At 42.9% G+C, this 16,122-nt stretch overlaps 2 protein-coding genes across 2 annotated transcripts; both read right to left on the bottom strand.

Annotated features, from left to right (window-relative positions):
• Positions 1-6,263: 6,263 nt before the first annotated feature.
• Positions 6,264-8,147, bottom strand: LOC125507491. The gene is made up of 3 exons (XM_048672059.1): positions 7,797-8,147; positions 7,185-7,693; positions 6,264-6,690 (listed from the first exon to the last, which is right to left on the bottom strand). Exons 1-3 carry the CDS (start codon positions 7,924-7,926, stop codon positions 6,571-6,573), a joined length of 759 nt encoding a protein of 252 aa, XP_048528016.1. The 5' UTR covers positions 7,927-8,147; the 3' UTR covers positions 6,264-6,570.
• Positions 8,148-9,547: 1,400 nt separating this feature from the next.
• Positions 9,548-15,212, bottom strand: LOC125532831. The gene is made up of 7 exons (XM_048696724.1): positions 15,076-15,212; positions 13,868-14,031; positions 13,124-13,329; positions 11,729-11,983; positions 11,543-11,629; positions 10,127-10,299; positions 9,548-9,974 (listed from the first exon to the last, which is right to left on the bottom strand). Exons 1-7 carry the CDS (start codon positions 15,210-15,212, stop codon positions 9,866-9,868), a joined length of 1,131 nt encoding a protein of 376 aa, XP_048552681.1. The 3' UTR covers positions 9,548-9,865.
• Positions 15,213-16,122: the final 910 nt, after the last annotated feature.

Here is a 16,122-nt window from a genome sequence, read left to right as displayed (position 1 = left end):
CCATTTGCTTTTTTGGTGGATGCTAACCCTGTTGTACTTAACATGCTTGTCCATGTACTTACGCAGGGTCATAACGGCCGATGCTTTTGTTTGCCGTCAAGGTTAGCTGCATCCCATGTCTTACAATATTTCACATAATTTATGCAATTGCAGTTTAACTTCGTTTATATACTGGTTGCCTGTAGGTACACATGTCAGCACTGATCCATGCTTCGACCTAGAGGAACAGCTCGCCTCCGTCGTCGCTGACTTCGGGCGGGCTCTGGCCAAGATGAAGTGCCCCAGCAGCTACCTCTCAGGACTTACCAAGTATGTACCCACCAGTTCAATCTTACCAATACCATTTGCAATTAATGGCTATGTTTTGTACTATCGATGTATTAAGCATGTTGTAGTAAACATGCCTAACACGTCTGAGCTATTTTCCCTACCTTTTTATAGACAACTGGGCCATTATCTACTCTGGCAGCACCTGCCCTTTGATGTTTAACTCTGCCAATTGCATTTTTATCAGTACCGATTTCAATGACCATTAAGCCTGTTGCAATTAATAGTTGTATCCATTTTTAAAGAGTTGTATTTCAATGGCTACAAACTTACAAAACATGAATTAGGATGTTGTTAAGCATGTTGCAATTAACAGTTGTATCCATTTTTTAATCCGTCCCTTTGCTACCGCGCTACTCTTTCGAAATGAAGATATCACTACAGATGATGTCGTTTTATTACCATTTGCTATTTTTGGTGGATGTTAACCCTGTTGTAGTTAACATTGGCTTTCCATGTACTTACATAGGGCTACAATGGGCGATGTTGTTGTTTGCCGTCGAGGTTAGCTGCATCCCATGTCTTATACACCATCTATTCCTAAATATAAGTATTTTTAGAGATTCCAATATAGACTACATAAGGAGCAAAATGAGTGAATCTAGATTCTAATCTAAACTATATCTATAATTCTATATACATCCTATGTAGTTGATATTGAAATCTCAAAAAAAAATACTTGTACTTAGGAACATAGGTAGTTGTATTTTACATCATTTGTGCAATCTTAGTTTAGCTTCTAACATTTACTGGTTGCTTGTAGGTACATATATGAGGGGTACTGATCCACGCTTCGATCCCTTTTGCATATGGTGCAATGAGATATTCATGAACAAGCGTCAAGTGAGAAACTAAGAAAGATTGTTAGGCAAAATAAACGGGTGATTGGAATTAAGCTCTTTATTTACACTTTGTCGAAGACAACAGTGAACTTTAGGATGGTAAGTAATGTGTTGCATTTTCCCTCTGCCCACAACAAGTTACTTTATTAGACCTCAGTATCTGATATTTTTCTCTTTTCAGTGGTTTCCGAAGCTATTTACTGATGATTACCTTGCAAACTACATGACCAGAGTGGAGGCAACTAAGGTTAAAGTATATAATTCATACTACCATGATAGTGCTCTAGAAGTCTTCCTGAAGGCGGTGAAGGATGGGCGGGCGATCGTCACAAGGGGTTGGACAAAAGTGGTTCGTGCCTATGGCATGCAGGAAGGCACATTATGGGCATTCCACTTCTTCAACACCGTCGGCAGTCAAAATGATTTACACTTGTCTCTTCACCTTTATCGCCTTTAAATATTGCGGTTCATCATAGTTAATTGCTGCCTAATCCTGTAACTACTGAACATATTGTACTGGCAATTTTATTTATGGATTCGTTGTTGAACCATTGTGCTGAGAATTTGAATTGCATGTTTCGTATTTCAAAATTTCCAATTAGAATAATAAATTACAGGCAAAAATAAAAATAGAGCAGACGGTCATGGACCTTTGCAAACGGCTCTAGCAGTAAAAGCGCTTGCGATGGATAGCCCAATGCCACACAGTTTTCTACATCAAAACGTGTGTGATGTAGTTAATGAAAGCAAACGGTTAACCAAGGCAGAGCGTGTGTGATAGTTACACCTTTCACACGCGAGCGTATAGATAAAACCATGTGGGATGTACATCCGAACGGAAACGTTTTCCCTAGATTGACTGTGTGGGATGTACATAAGAACGGAAAGGTATTCCTTGGATTGACTGTGTGTGATATACATACGAATGGAAATGTTTTTCTGGGATTCACCATGTGGGATGTACATACCTACGAAAATGATTTTCTCGGATTACCGTGTGGGATGTACATACCTACGGAAATGATTTTCTCGGATTATCGTGTGGGATGTACATACCTACGGAAATGATTGGGTTTCGATGCCTCGCCCAGCCCCAGCCTGGGTCCCAGGAGGGCCTATCCCAGACGATTTCTGGGTCGTGTGGGAAGGACACCCTATCGCACACACTCACTTGGGACGGTTCCAAATGTCGTCGCGGAAAGGGGTAAAAAAACCGTTTGTTTAGGACCGACGCGCGCCAGTGAGAAGTGGGGAAAGCATCTCCTGGCAGTGTAGTTTGCATTGATAAACACATTCTACAGTACAAACTAAATGTGAAGAGTAGATGGAAAGAGTGCTTTAGAAGAGTATTTGTTTCTTTCAAAGCATGTTGGCAAGGTTTTTTTTGAATGGATGTAGGCCTTATCTTGCAGTAGATACCACTGCGTTAAATGGTAGATTTAGAGGGAAACTAGTTAGTGCATGTGCTGTGTATGCTTGCAATTGGATCTTCCGAGTTGCATATGGAGTTCTAGAGGGTGAAAATATAGAGAGTTGGACTTGGTTTTTCCAGAATTTAAGAGAGCTTATAGGACACCCACCAGGTCTTGTTATCCACAGTGATGCATGCAAAGGCATGGAGACTGCAGTGGAAGCTGTGTTCCCAGGTGTGGAGCCCAGAGAATGCATGAGGCATTTGGCTGCAAATTTCACAAAAAGTTTAGAGGAAAATTCTTTGATGAAAATTGATGGCCCTGCTCATTGACATACAGCATAAAGAAACAGAACTACCATCTTAGGCAGTTGCGCAGTAAGGTTGGTGTGAAGGAGTACTTAGAGGAGCATCACACCAAGCTATGGGCAAGGTCACTGTTCAATGAAGTGTGTAAAGTAGATTATGTTAGTAATAATCTAGTTGAGTCCTTTAATTCAAAGATTAAAAAATGGAAGGGTGTACACATTGTGGACTTGCTAGACAAAATAAGATAGTTTATAATGGAGAAGTTTGATCTCAGACAGCAGATTGCAGCTGCTACATTCATTGGCCACATCATAATCCCCAAAGTCATGAAAATGCTTCATGCAAAATCTAAGGACCTTGATATGGAGATAGTGAAGAGAAGCACATATGAGGCAGAGATCACAGCAGTTGACAAGGAAAAGAGAGAGTGGAGATATCCAATACATTTGGAAACTAGGACTTGCAGTTGTAGAAAGTGGCAGTTAACTGGTCAGCCTTGCATACATGATTTGTATTTTATTACTTCAATGAGAGGCTCAGTAAGTGAGATTGATCGGTATGTACATGAGTACTTTTCTGTTGCTAGATTCAATGCTAGTTATGCTGAAAATTTGCCTGCAATGGAGGGCAAACAACAATGGGATGTGGTGGACCCTGGGTTTAAATTGTCTACTCCATTGCAAAATTGGGCCCCTGGTAGACCTAGGAAGACAAGAATTAGGGCAAAATCTGAGGGAAAAGGACATGGAGGAAGGATAAAGAAATGTGGCAGGTGTGGAAGGCTTGGCTATCGTGGCACTCACTGCAAGGAATCCATTAACACAGCTTTTTGGGAAGAAGAACACCGGGGGGCTGAAAATGCAACAGATGGTCAATTAGATGTTGCAATTGATGCTAAAAATGCTACAGAGGTTGAAACTAATGCTGAAATGCTATAGAGGTTGAACTTGATGCTGAAAATGCTACAGAGGTTGAACCTGATGCTGCAATTGCTACGGATGCACCAACGGTGTCATCTGCTGTAAGGTGCAATTGCAACAGGTGTTCTCAATTCAATTTTCGCTTCATTTAATGTTCTCATTTCCTTTTTTGCTTCATTTAATATTCTAATTTCAATTGTAGCCGAAGAAAGAACTATAAAAAGGCAGCTGATAGAGGGATGTCATCAGCCAAGAAGAGGCTCAAGTGTGCACCAGATCCTACAGTAGGATCTGTAACTGGAAGCAACCAGCTAAGCAAAGAAGTGAGCAAAACTGTCACCACAAGGAGGTGTTCAAGGCTCTTAACTAACCCTGCTTGCAACACCAGGAGCAAGAAGATGAAAGATCTGTGACTGGAATCATTTAGTGTTGTTTTTGTTGTTTAACAACTATTTGTGAACTTGTTAGCTGCTATCTTAAGTGTGTGATGCTGAAATTATGAACTTATTTAATGGTGAACTTGTGAGCTGCTATCTTTAATGTGCAATGTTGATTGTGCAATGATGAATTTAGAATTTATGCTATTTTGTGAGCTGCTATTTTGTCACAACACACCATTTGGTCAAATATTTCAATCTATAGCAAAATCACAGCATTCTCAAATCACAACATTGTTCTGGGATAATACATTCCCAAACTAAGCTCCATCACAGCATACACTACAAACAGAAATCCATTTAGTATGGATTATTACACCACCTAGAAACAAATGTGGCCAAAATGCTAATACCAAGAATTATGATAAATTCCCATGCTTGCATAAGCTCGTTCCTCTTCTTCATCTTCAGCTTCAGTTTCTTGTTCTTCTCATCACCCTTCTCTCTAAATCATGAGCTTTTAGCCAGCTCTTCTCCAATCCTGCATGAAGCTCCTCAAATGCACGAACAACACGTTCGGTCGGTGGTGGGTCAATCCAGATAACCCAGTCACATTCATCATGAAGCTGCAAAATCAATGATCAAATTAGAAAGAGGAGAAAGAGCAGAATCGAATCAAGCTTAAAAGCCAAACACTTACATCAAGAGGGCAGCCGAGAAACCTTCTGCCGGAGCTTGCTCCTCCCCAGGCGACGCGACGTGCACGAATAAGCCCGTGGCCAGGGCACCACCGCGTCGACCGAACCTCAAGGCCACAGAATGTCAGATCAGGAATGTAAAACTCTGATTGAAACTGAACTATCCCGACACTATCAACCTAACAGCAAAAAAACCCAAATTGATGAACCCTAATTCCGCAATATGCCCATATCTCCCCCAAATCGACACTGAAACTTACATTGGCGGCCACCGACGAGCTCGTAGAAGACATGCCCACCATGCCCTCTCTCTCCAACCGCAGAAACGCCCGATCCAGTGCGTGCTCAAAAATTCCCCTATCGTCGCGAGGAAGAATAAAGAGAGGAGAGAGAGTGAACCGGTTAGTTGGGCCCAGATGTACGGAAGGAGGGGCAAAAATGTCAAAGAAACGGCACGTTAGCGGTCAAACAGCCTTGACTGGACGGAAACGGCTCGGAGGGGCATTTCTATAAGGGCACATGACGGCGGAGGGGCATTTTTGAGCAGGCTTTCGAATTAGGGATATATCTGATTAGGTGTTTCGAGTTAGGGACGAAAATGCAAATGGCCCTTTAATCTTATGCACGCACTCACACGCAATGAGGATATTGTCAGTGATTAGTCTCCCAGGAACAAAAGCACTCTGAGTTGGTGAGATAATTTTTCAGGCAAAATACTTTTCAGGCGTAAGGCAAGCATCTTAGAAATGATTTGATAGAGAACATTGCATAAGTTTATGGGTCTGTACTGAGTTACCACTTCTGGATTATCAACCTTAGGTATCAACACAATCGATGTATCATTCCATTCTACGGGAACTTCCCTAGATTTTATAGCAATCAAAACCTCTTGTGTGATCTCATCACCAAGAAGAGACCAATACTTAAAAAAACTGCATGGAGTCCATCTGGTCCTGAGGCCTTCAAATCCTCAATACTAAAAGCAACTTTACCAACATCATCAACGGTAAAAGGGGCCAGGAGCATTGAATTCATATGTTCGATCACCTTAGTTTCAACTTTTGCCAATAATGTCGGGTCAGTTTGGTTCACCTCAGACGTGAATAAGTGCTCAAAATAACTCTGGATATGTGGGTTCAAGTTAGCATTGCCTTCCAGTCATTCACCATCATTATTTTTAACATTTTAATGAAGTTCTTTTTCCTTCTTGTTGATGTGTACACCTGAAAAAAGCTTGTGTTGCGGTCACCCTTCTGTAACCAATTTACTCTTGACCTTTGCATGCACTGGATCTCGTCCAGCTCCAAAAGGTACTCAATCAACTCTGCGAGTTCTTTCTTCTTGGCCTCGTTATCATCGTTCATCGGATCCCTTATCTATGAACTTAATAACAAATCTATTAATGAATCCATCCTCATGTGCATACACATACAGCCGGCCCCGGCCACGGTCCAACACTCCCAATTATTTACATCCAGTATATCGTGCATTATGTACAAACACGTGATCTATGTCTTTTTTTGTTTTTGCAGGTGGCGTGATCTATGTTATACGTTGGAGTACATGACAACTACTAACAAGGCTGTCGATTTGCTATAACATGAGCTAGCTTTTTCTTCATCAGATCTACGTAGTTGAATCCAGCAGCTTGTGCTTGATCCGAGAGTTGAATCACGGGCGGGTGGATCAGAAGCCGTCGTAGAAGCCACCGAACGATATGTTGGCCCTTGTGGACGCGCCTGCCCCCATCATAGATGACATAGCCTGGTTCAGCCTCGATGTCTGCTGCACCACCTGCTGAATTCTCTGCACATCCACAAATCAACAAGCATATCTACTTCAGCAAGGCTTCTCTTGGACAAATAATAATGACTAGTTAGCTTCAAGTTCAATCCTAGGCTATTTCAAGATTCAGTTGCACAAGAAGGGAATGGCGTGGCGCCGATCCGGTCAGGTCAAACCCGGGAAGAAAAACTCCGTGTTGGAACTGGTCAAATTAGGCTGTGCACCTGTCAAATTAGTCTAGATACATCTATTTCTGCGACAAGTAATTCCGAACGAAGGGAGTACGAGGCTCCGTGGCGACTTCGTCAATCTGAAGATCTGCCGGCTCGACAAGATGACAATAGAGATAGGGGGTGAGCGTATGCGGGTGAGTGCGTGTGCATGCATGTGAGTGTTTGTAGTGTGTTTCTAAAAAAACGCAGTTGATTGATACTGTAATTGGTTCAAGTTGAGTTACTAATTTGAAAAGGAGTCTGATGCTCTGGATTGGATTAGGTGGGACCGAGTCAGCAAACCTTATCATCGCCAAGGAACTGCAGCTGGATCTTCTGCTGCTGGTGGTGCTGGTGCTGCTTCTGGTGCTGCAGCCTGCCGCCGACGAGGAAAACGCAGACGGTGGCCGCCGCGACCCCGAACGAGCACAGCGCCCCGACCGCGTTCACGCGCAGCTTCCCCACGCTGAACACCACGCACTCCGGCGGCGCCCCGTCCTCCTCCTTCTTGCCCTCTTCCTCCTCTCCCGCGGCGAACTCGTGAGGAGGAAGCTCTGACTCCACTGCCTCTGCCGCCGCCATCTGCTTGCCATCATCGTCCACCTCCTTGGCGTCGACACAGGGCTGGAACTTCTCCTCTCCGTCGCCGTCAGAGACTAGCAGCTCCGGCGCCGCGGGTTCCTCATCCTCTTGGGTTGATCTGGCCCCGGCCGGCACGACGTCGACGTCGACGCCGATGTCCTTGCACTCGTCAACATTATCAGCGTCGACTTGTGACGGGGGAGGCAGGATCGGTTCCTCGGTTTCGTGATCTGAAATTACGCGCGCGATCAATTGCAGTTACGGGGATGAGAACACGAGTGGAAACCGAAGTAAATCGTGATCGAGAGCGGGCTGATCGGGCCCTTTCCTTACCGGCAAGAACCTCGCCGCCGTCGTGGGCACGGGATGCGGCCCTGGTCTCGGCGTAGAAGCTCCTGTGCTCGTCAGGCAGCACCTCCCAGTCCCACACGTCCTGGGCGGAAGGAACGCCTCCTCCCTCCATGGCAGACGAATCGACGGACGCAACCGAAAAAGCTAGAGGATCAAACTTGAACCTGAACCCGGTTGCTTGCTGGTGCTGGACGGATCAACTGATTGGCAAGGGGACAAGGAGCCAGAGGGAGAAAGCTATATATGGGTGGGCACTCACACACATGGGCATGGGCACATCAGCGTCAAGGAGCCAGCTCCTTGCTCCAAGGGAGAAGAAGGCAGAGGAAGGAAGAGGAGAGCTTGTGTGCGGGCTTATCCTTCCTGCTAGGGGACAAGGGTTGGGGCCTACCACTCGGGAAGGAGGAGAGGGTTTCTGCATCCTTCTACCAAGTTGCCCTGCATTATTCACGATAGAAATGCTTGGGACGCGAGGACTTTTCAGATTTCTGCCAGGGTTGAAATGTTTATTTGTGGCTCCTGTAAAACCCGCGTAAACATTTTTTGGGAATACTGGGCGATTAACATGTGTCGCCTCTCTCAAAAAGCTTGCAAATTGACGTGTATCCTGTTACAGTTCCTGGCAACAGAAAATTCAATGACACTCCCGGCCGGGGCGTTCAGCAGAACCAGAACAGGTTTAAAATAGAGGTCAATTTGGTACGACGGAAAACAAAGCGTGCGTGCGTAGCTTGCAGGTTAGATTACATTACAGTACAGTACAGACGTATTCGACGTTACGACACTACATACCGTGATTCCACTGCAGGGGCTACAAATGAATTGATACGAATTATCAATGACGCGGAAATGAATTAGGTCAGAAGCTTCTGCAGGAAATCCACATCAAGAGGTTGATATGTGACCCAAGATAGATGGCGATCCATGGATAATAACGCAGGAGCAAAAACCATATAGAGCCAGTAATTCAGAACGGTAGATATCAAAACTTGTCCGAGTATTAGAGGGGCAAATCCATTCTATCTGCGTTTTTAGTCCACAGTCTATCCTCAGCAACGACAGGCTTCACAATAACTACGCACACAAACGCAGAGGCGTGTGCAAAAAGTCAGCTGGTCAGCAGCTTCGTCGTCATAAGATTATTGAGTGACCATAGGATGCTAAATTAACAGATTAGACCATCAACATAAGTCTAGCAAAACCACAAATAGGATTGATATATAATTGAAAAGGATGCAAACAGCATTTGCCAAAAATCTTATCTGATCAGACTCAAAATAACGTTGTACTCCCTCCGTCCAAAAATACTTGTCATCAAAATGGATAAAAAATGATGTATCTAGAACTAAAATACATCTGGATACATCCTCTTTTGTTCATTTTGATGACAAGTATTTCCAGACGGAGGGAGGCTTTCAGTTGGTAGCAAGTGCCTCTTCAATAAAGTTCAATTCATTTCCTCAAAAAAAAAGTTCAACTCATTGACAGATCTCCCTGCAACTCAAATTCTTTGATCACTACGGCCCCCAACCAACAGGGAAAAGTATACGTATATCTGAACCAAAACATAGAGGCTTTACTAAGACAAAAGTTATACATCAGTTGCTTATTCTTCTTATCCTACTTCAGTAGGTCAGCTCACTATAATCCTGGCCAGTACCCATAAAGAATGTGTTGTCAGAACACATGGATAAAATTTGGAGCCACAGCCAAAATTATGTTCACACTTCTAATACGGGGAGAAAATCTTGGGTATTTGACTAGGTAGCAATTTGCTCCCAGGAGTTCCATAAGACATAGTACAAGTATACAACAGTGGGAAATTGGCATGCTGGAACCAAAGTGGCAGCTTTCTTATACTATATCACTCCTGGCATCAGAATTTGCATAAGAAGATGCAAAAGCGAACACAAAATTACTGATAACCGGGGATTTCAAATCAAAGCACAAATCTTGTGCAAACATCCAGACAACACCTGAAGCTACAGGACTGCAGACTGTTCTCAGAACAGAACATTATGATTATTAATTAACTTTAAGTATTCACTGCCTCATATAAACGCAGCAAGCCACCTCATCTCTGAGCCATTTCCATTTGACAAATAGTATATCTTTTTCCACTTCTCTTCTGAAAAACTTTCACGTCGAATAATCTTTTGCCTGCCCAACAAATAGATCAAAATGATTGTTTGCTTCAATTAATTTCAAAAGCCACAGGTCGCGCAAACAGAGCTTCTGTAAGCACATGCGATTGCCGGCTATGGCACAATATTCAAAAGCTATCACTAGACAGAATTTTTATTTGGAAGTACCTCATATAATAGTGGCACACAGTCTCTGCTTCATCTACGGTGTACCGTGGAAAAAGCAGACGAGCATCAGAAGGAACATCCGGGAGCTCCTGTCTTAGTTTGCCAACTGCGGTTGAATGTGAGAAGGCTCCTACCATCATATCATTGTGAAGCATTGACCTATAAGCATTGACCTGTTGAAGTAAGCAATACATAAAGTATAATTAGTTGTGATCATTTTAGTCAGAAGGGCTTAAAAAATCATGCATGTACATTTTCAGACCAGCCAAAGTTGGTGAAAGAGAAGATTTATCAAATAAAATTAGCTATGACGAGTTATATAATAAAGTAGTTAGAACAGCAATACCAGTGCCACATGATAAGAGAACTTCATTTGATTTCTTAGACCAAAATGAAGACAAACTAAATTCTCAGATCTATCAAATTTCATTTAAGAATTCTTGGTACACTAAAACCTATACACCGTGTCTACTTGAAAAAACAAAAACAAGAAATGCTTTTCAAACTCCAAGAATCTAATGCGACAAATCACAGCACTGCTATCAGCTAGATTAATGAAACAACAGAACAATCTAGGGCTGTAAAGAAAAATGAATAACCAGAAAAGGGAAAACGCCTTAAGCTTTTTACAGTAGCCTAACCAGAAAGAGCTCTCTCCATTCTTTTCTATAAGGTGTATTAATTTTTTTCAGAAGTCAAACTTTCTATCTTTGACCAAGTTTGTAAAAAAAACATGTACGATCACAAATCAGTATCATTATATCCACCAAGAAATATATTTTCACATACTCCCTCTGTCCCATATCAATTGTCGCTCAAACGGATGTATCTAGCACTGATATACGGCTAGATACATCCGTTTGAACGACAATTAATATAGGACGGAGAGAGTATTGTTTATTAAGGGCAACCCGGTGCATGTAGCTCCCGCTTGCGCAGGGTCCGGGGAAGGGTCCGGCCACTTTGGGTCTATTGTTTATTAGTACTGCAGATTTTGATACTCCCTCCGATCCATATTAATTGTCACTGAGTTAATAGAACTTTGTACTAAAGTTGTACTAACTCAGCGACAGTTAACATGGATCGGATGGAGTAGTTTTTTCTACTCCCTCCGTTCCTAAATGCAAGTCTTTTTAGACATTTCAAATGGACTACAACATACGGATGTATATAGACATGTTCTAGAATGTAGATTCACTCATTTTGCTCCGTATGTAGTCACTTGTTGGAATATTTAAAAAGACTTGTATTTGGGAACGGAGGGAGTAGAAACTTGGTCAAAGATAGAAAAGTTTGACTGAAAGGATACACAGGTGTTTGCCACTTTTGGAAGGAGAAAATTACAAGCAATTTCGGAGAGGATGCAACTTCAGAAGGGTAATGCTAAAAAAGGTAAGCAGCTTTGGTGCAACAAACCGTTGTAAGCTCTTTCGCGTGGATAGATCGACAGGATCTAACAGTTACAGGCTCCTGGTACTCGGTGAATGTAAACCAACTGTTATACTGCAAAAGGAAGAAATATAATTTATTGAGACTGATCATTACTGTCACTACAACAATCACATTTGAAAGAAGCCGCATGCATGGGCACTATAAGCATACCTGATCAATGGCAAACAGTACAGGCACATCTTTAACATGTGATAGCTCCTTTCTTAAACGAACTACAACACCAACTGCAGCATGCGAGTGGGTTATCCCAGTTTGAATGAGATCATACAATGTGGACCCTTCTGGCATTTCCACTGTGTCAGCCCCTTTCATCATTCCAACACCAGTACCTTCTCCCAGGGGAATAGACTCAAAAATTTGACATGGTAACTGCTGTAAGCGAGTTTCGTTGTATTTCAAAAAATCCTGACGCAACAGTAGAAACAGATAGTTAGAGATTATTGACCCAGCCAGCTAGTTATAGTAGTGTGTTCCTAGTTATGTATTGTATGTGAGTAATCATCAACAAGATATTGTGTTCACCTAATTAAAATAACTAGATGATACCCCACGCATTGCTGCAGGAATTGCTTGCAATATATTTCGATGAGATTTGGTTATATCTTATATGAACATGAACATTTGAAATAATAATAATACTCCCCCCGATCCATATTACTGGTCGCCCAAATGGATGTATCTAGACGTATTTCAGTGCTAGATACATCCGTTTGAGCGACAAGTAATATGGATCCAAGGGAGTATAAGAACTGAACTGAAAATGTATGACTATTGTATAATTGAATATAAGTAGCATAACAGAATTGAAACATTTGAGCATTTTCCCATGCATAGTTGCATGCTGAGGTGGGCTTTTCCCCCATGCATATTGAGGTGGCATTGTTGCATGTTGAGAGAAATAGGTTAGTGGGGATCACCTATTTAGTTATACAAGATTACAATTTCGGGGGGGGGGGGGGGGGGGCCTTTGTAGCAGTATTGCACATACAGATTAAGTAGACGCAATGTGCGCAGCATTGCACACCCTGGAACATTGACAATAGATGCCATCCAACTAATTTTAATAAAAACGAAGCATTAACAACATGTTTTTGACAAAAGGCTTAGTTGTTGTTGTTGTTGTTGTTGTTGTAAAGCATGATTAACAAATACTTAAAGTAAGTATCAAATTACAAACAAAATGTAGAAGCAATCTTATGGTATACTTAAATTTTGAATCTTCTTCACAAATGCACTTAGAAAATTTTAAATAAGAAAGAAAGCATACTACATCTCTGCCAGTTGAAAAGGATAATAGTAAATGTTTAGATGTTAATGAATACGCCCTGACCACCGACCAATGCAAAGTGGTATATGACTTGTGCTGCATTAGGTGCTTAATACATTATGAATGGTGAACCAGCTCAAGCTAGCAAAATAATTGGGTGCTGAGACAGAACAGATGAAATAACAAGAAAGATGTAACAGAACATAATGATTGCAATAAAGCAATTTCGTAAATACCGAGGAAAAAGCAAAATACAGACATCATGTAGACATTAGCACCTGCAAAACCTTTCCAGCCTGTACAGGAGTATCAAAAAGATCACTGTAGGTATTTCTATAGAAAAATCCTCCATGAGTCCAATCCTTCCCTTGGGGAACATAGAACACCAGCCATCCCTCAGTACGGGCCCAGTGCACAAGCATCGCAAGTGCAATGCTTTTACCACAACTCCGAGGGCCATCCAAGATAATTTGTCTTTTGGTCTCTGAGGACAGATACAAAAAGGAAGAAGATTAGGGCCAGTTCATAACCTAATAATCCAGGGTATAATGTTAGAGGGAACATGTTCCTACATAATTATTTCAAATTGGATGTCTTGATAATGATAATGTGCAGTCAGTAGAAAAGAATCTACAGCATGGCTGGAAAAAAGAAGAACTCTACAGATAAGTAACCTGATCTCAATTGCTCTTTTTCACTTCTTGATATTATAGCTATTAAAGAAATAGACACTCAAAGATCGTAATAAAATATATTTTAGTTTCGAATTACCTTACATAAATATCATCGACGAATAACGGGCAGTTAGGGGTATGTCAATTCACTAAGGGAACACAAATGAAATAACTAAGGCAACACAAATGAATAGTGTGATAGCGCAATCAATGACAATATTACTGTAGGATGCAAATAAACCAATAAATACTGCCGTTGTTCATCTAAGAAATATTAAGACTTGACAAGGCAAACTACAAGTATTGCATATGCCACTGTAACATGACATCACAGAAGTACAGGCGCACCTTTGCGTTTGGCTGTAATGGCCGGATCAACAATTCTCCGGAAGTTATCCCGCAGGTCTAGGAAGCTTTCCCTCACCATCACAGCGCACCGCCTCGTGTCTTGAAACTCCTTCATCATCCCTGCTGGCAATCCCTCTGGTAGCATGGCTTTCCATTCATCCAAACTGAAACAACGGACAGAAAAGAAATACTTCATATCCCAAAAAGGGTTCTCAACTAACACCTGAGAACTCGACCATAATCATAATTAGCATCTCAGATCCTACATGTCCAATAATTGACCTTCTATTGCAGGCATGATAGTAAACAATCGCTTGCATCAGATGAAATAAACAGTGCAACAGGTATAATAAATTATTGCAGGAAAAAGATGCTGCAGAAGAAGACTAAAAATACTAGGCCTCCTTTGGTTCATAGGATTGGAAAATCATAGGAATAGGAAAGTCATAGGAAATGAGATGACATGCATCTCAAATCCTATGCATAGGAATAGAAAAAGAGATGCCCTTTGATTCACACCATAGGATTTTTTCCATTGAGTCTAGGCTAATGTTTGTTTTCCTATGAAATGTGGAGGATAGGAAGAATTCCTCCATAGGAATAGGATTTCATTCCTACAAACCAAAGAGCTCTGAAGGAATTGTTCCTATAGAAATCCTATCCTATGAAAATCCTACAAAATTCCTCCAAACCAAAGGAGGCCTAAAGTTGATACAAGGAACTGTTGCATTAAACAAATACACATGTTTAGACGATCAGCAACATAGTTCAATTGGGGAAATCATCACGTTGAATGAGACTGCTACGCTTGTGACCATGGCATCAACCTTTGAACATTACTAAACCAAGGGAAAGTCTAAATGGCAGCAGAACACATACATACTTCACCATTAGATTAGAGATGAAGCAACACAAATAGAAAAAAAATGCAGGGTATACAGCCTTATACCTAGTCACATCGATATGCTTACAAAGTCCCCTGCTATATTTTCCTTATCAGTACAAACTTTAGTATCACAATTTAACCAACGGCATCTAGTATTAAACTTCATTTTATTTGGTGTAAGTAGCACCAAAATTGCCACGAGAATGAGAGCCGATATCCGAACTTGACAAACAAAACGAATACATCTAACATAACCACGCGCATCACCGCATTCGGATCCAATCGAGACGACAGTGGACAAGGGAAAAGGACGGGTGCGTACGTGAAATCGACGTAGGCATTGGCGCCGCGGTGGGAGAAGGACGCAAAGGTGTCGGTGAAGGCGAAGAGCGGCCGACCGCTCGGGCCCGACGTCGACCGCCGGGTCGTAGTGGGGGGCGCGGAGCGCTGTTGTGGCATCTCGAACTCGGCGTCTGAGAGTGCTCGTCTGCCCCGTCCTAGCGCGATGCGGCGCGGATTCCCCTTGAAGCGATGCTGGTTCCTCGAGATACGCCGCCTTTGGGATGCCTTGCACGGTACCTTGCCGACGGTTACTAGTGAGCCGCCGCTTTGGCCCACCCTTGGCCTTCGCGTAGGTAGCGGGAGGACCAGGAGTGAGGGAAGCTAGGGAGCGGGCGGGTCGGGGCGCGCGCTGGTTAGCTGAGCGCGGCCGCCGCCGGCCGAAAACCGCGGCGGCGCCAGCGGCGGAGGAGCGATTTTTCGCGGTGTGGGTTTAGCATGACGAGCGAAGAGGTTTTCGAAGCTCGGTCTGTCCCTGCCCGACGGTTAATTGATGGGCTCGGCTAGGAGCAACGCTAGCAGGGTCGAAACCATAGCGTTACCATTTTTTTTATTTTTTATTTTTTAGATGAGCGAAGGCGCTTCCAGCCATTAAATTTAATTTTTTTAGGTAAAACTTTGTGTGGCGGGGGGAGGGGGGGGGGGGGGGGCTGGTTACTGTGTGCGTTGCACTTCCCTGATTAATTGATTAAACGTTTGTGGCCGGCGACCAGCCGAAACTTCGGCCGGTCACGCGCGGCAGGTACAGGGTGTGGGCCTCTTGCGATAGCTAGTCCACCTGCTCGCTTGACCCCTCTCGATCCTCTTCTCTCGCTCAGCGTTCATCTTCTTCCCCTTGATCCCTTTCCTCTCTCCGCCCCTCCTCGTCTTCCTCGTTCAGATCCCGCTGCCGGCTAGCCCCAGTCCCATGTATGTCTCCATCTCCAACATCAGTGCCCATAAACACTTTTCCATTGCTCCGGCTTGCAGATTCCTTCTGCCCCGGCGAACCGGACTTGGGAAGTTGTCATGGACATGCCGTCTGCGAGCT

This window comes from Triticum urartu, chromosome 1 (genome assembly GCF_003073215.2).
Source record: "Triticum urartu cultivar G1812 chromosome 1, Tu2.1, whole genome shotgun sequence".
NCBI classification, from domain to species: domain Eukaryota; kingdom Viridiplantae; phylum Streptophyta; class Magnoliopsida; order Poales; family Poaceae; genus Triticum; species Triticum urartu.
This window is presented reverse-complemented; position numbering and strand designations above follow the sequence as displayed.

Coding starts and splice junctions, on each gene's coding strand:
- LOC125507491 (XM_048672059.1), bottom strand. CDS start 7,926: ATGGAGGGAGGAGGCGTTCCTTCCGCCCAGGACGTGTGGGACTGGGAG. Junction 7,694..7,796: donor CGGCGGCGAGGTTCTTGCCG/GTAAGGAAAGGG, acceptor GCGTAATTTCAG/ATCACGAAACCGAGGAACCG. Junction 6,691..7,184: donor AGTTCCTTGGCGATGATAAG/GTTTGCTGACTC, acceptor GTGGATGTGCAG/AGAATTCAGCAGGTGGTGCA.
- LOC125532831 (XM_048696724.1), bottom strand. CDS start 15,212: ATGCCACAACAGCGCTCCGCGCCCCCCACTACGACCCGGCGGTCGACG. Junction 11,630..11,728: donor TACTGTTTGCCATTGATCAG/GTATGCTTATAG, acceptor TTCCTTTTGCAG/TATAACAGTTGGTTTACATT. Junction 10,300..11,542: donor ACGCGAAAGAGCTTACAACG/GTTTGTTGCACC, acceptor TTACTTCAACAG/GTCAATGCTTATAGGTCAAT.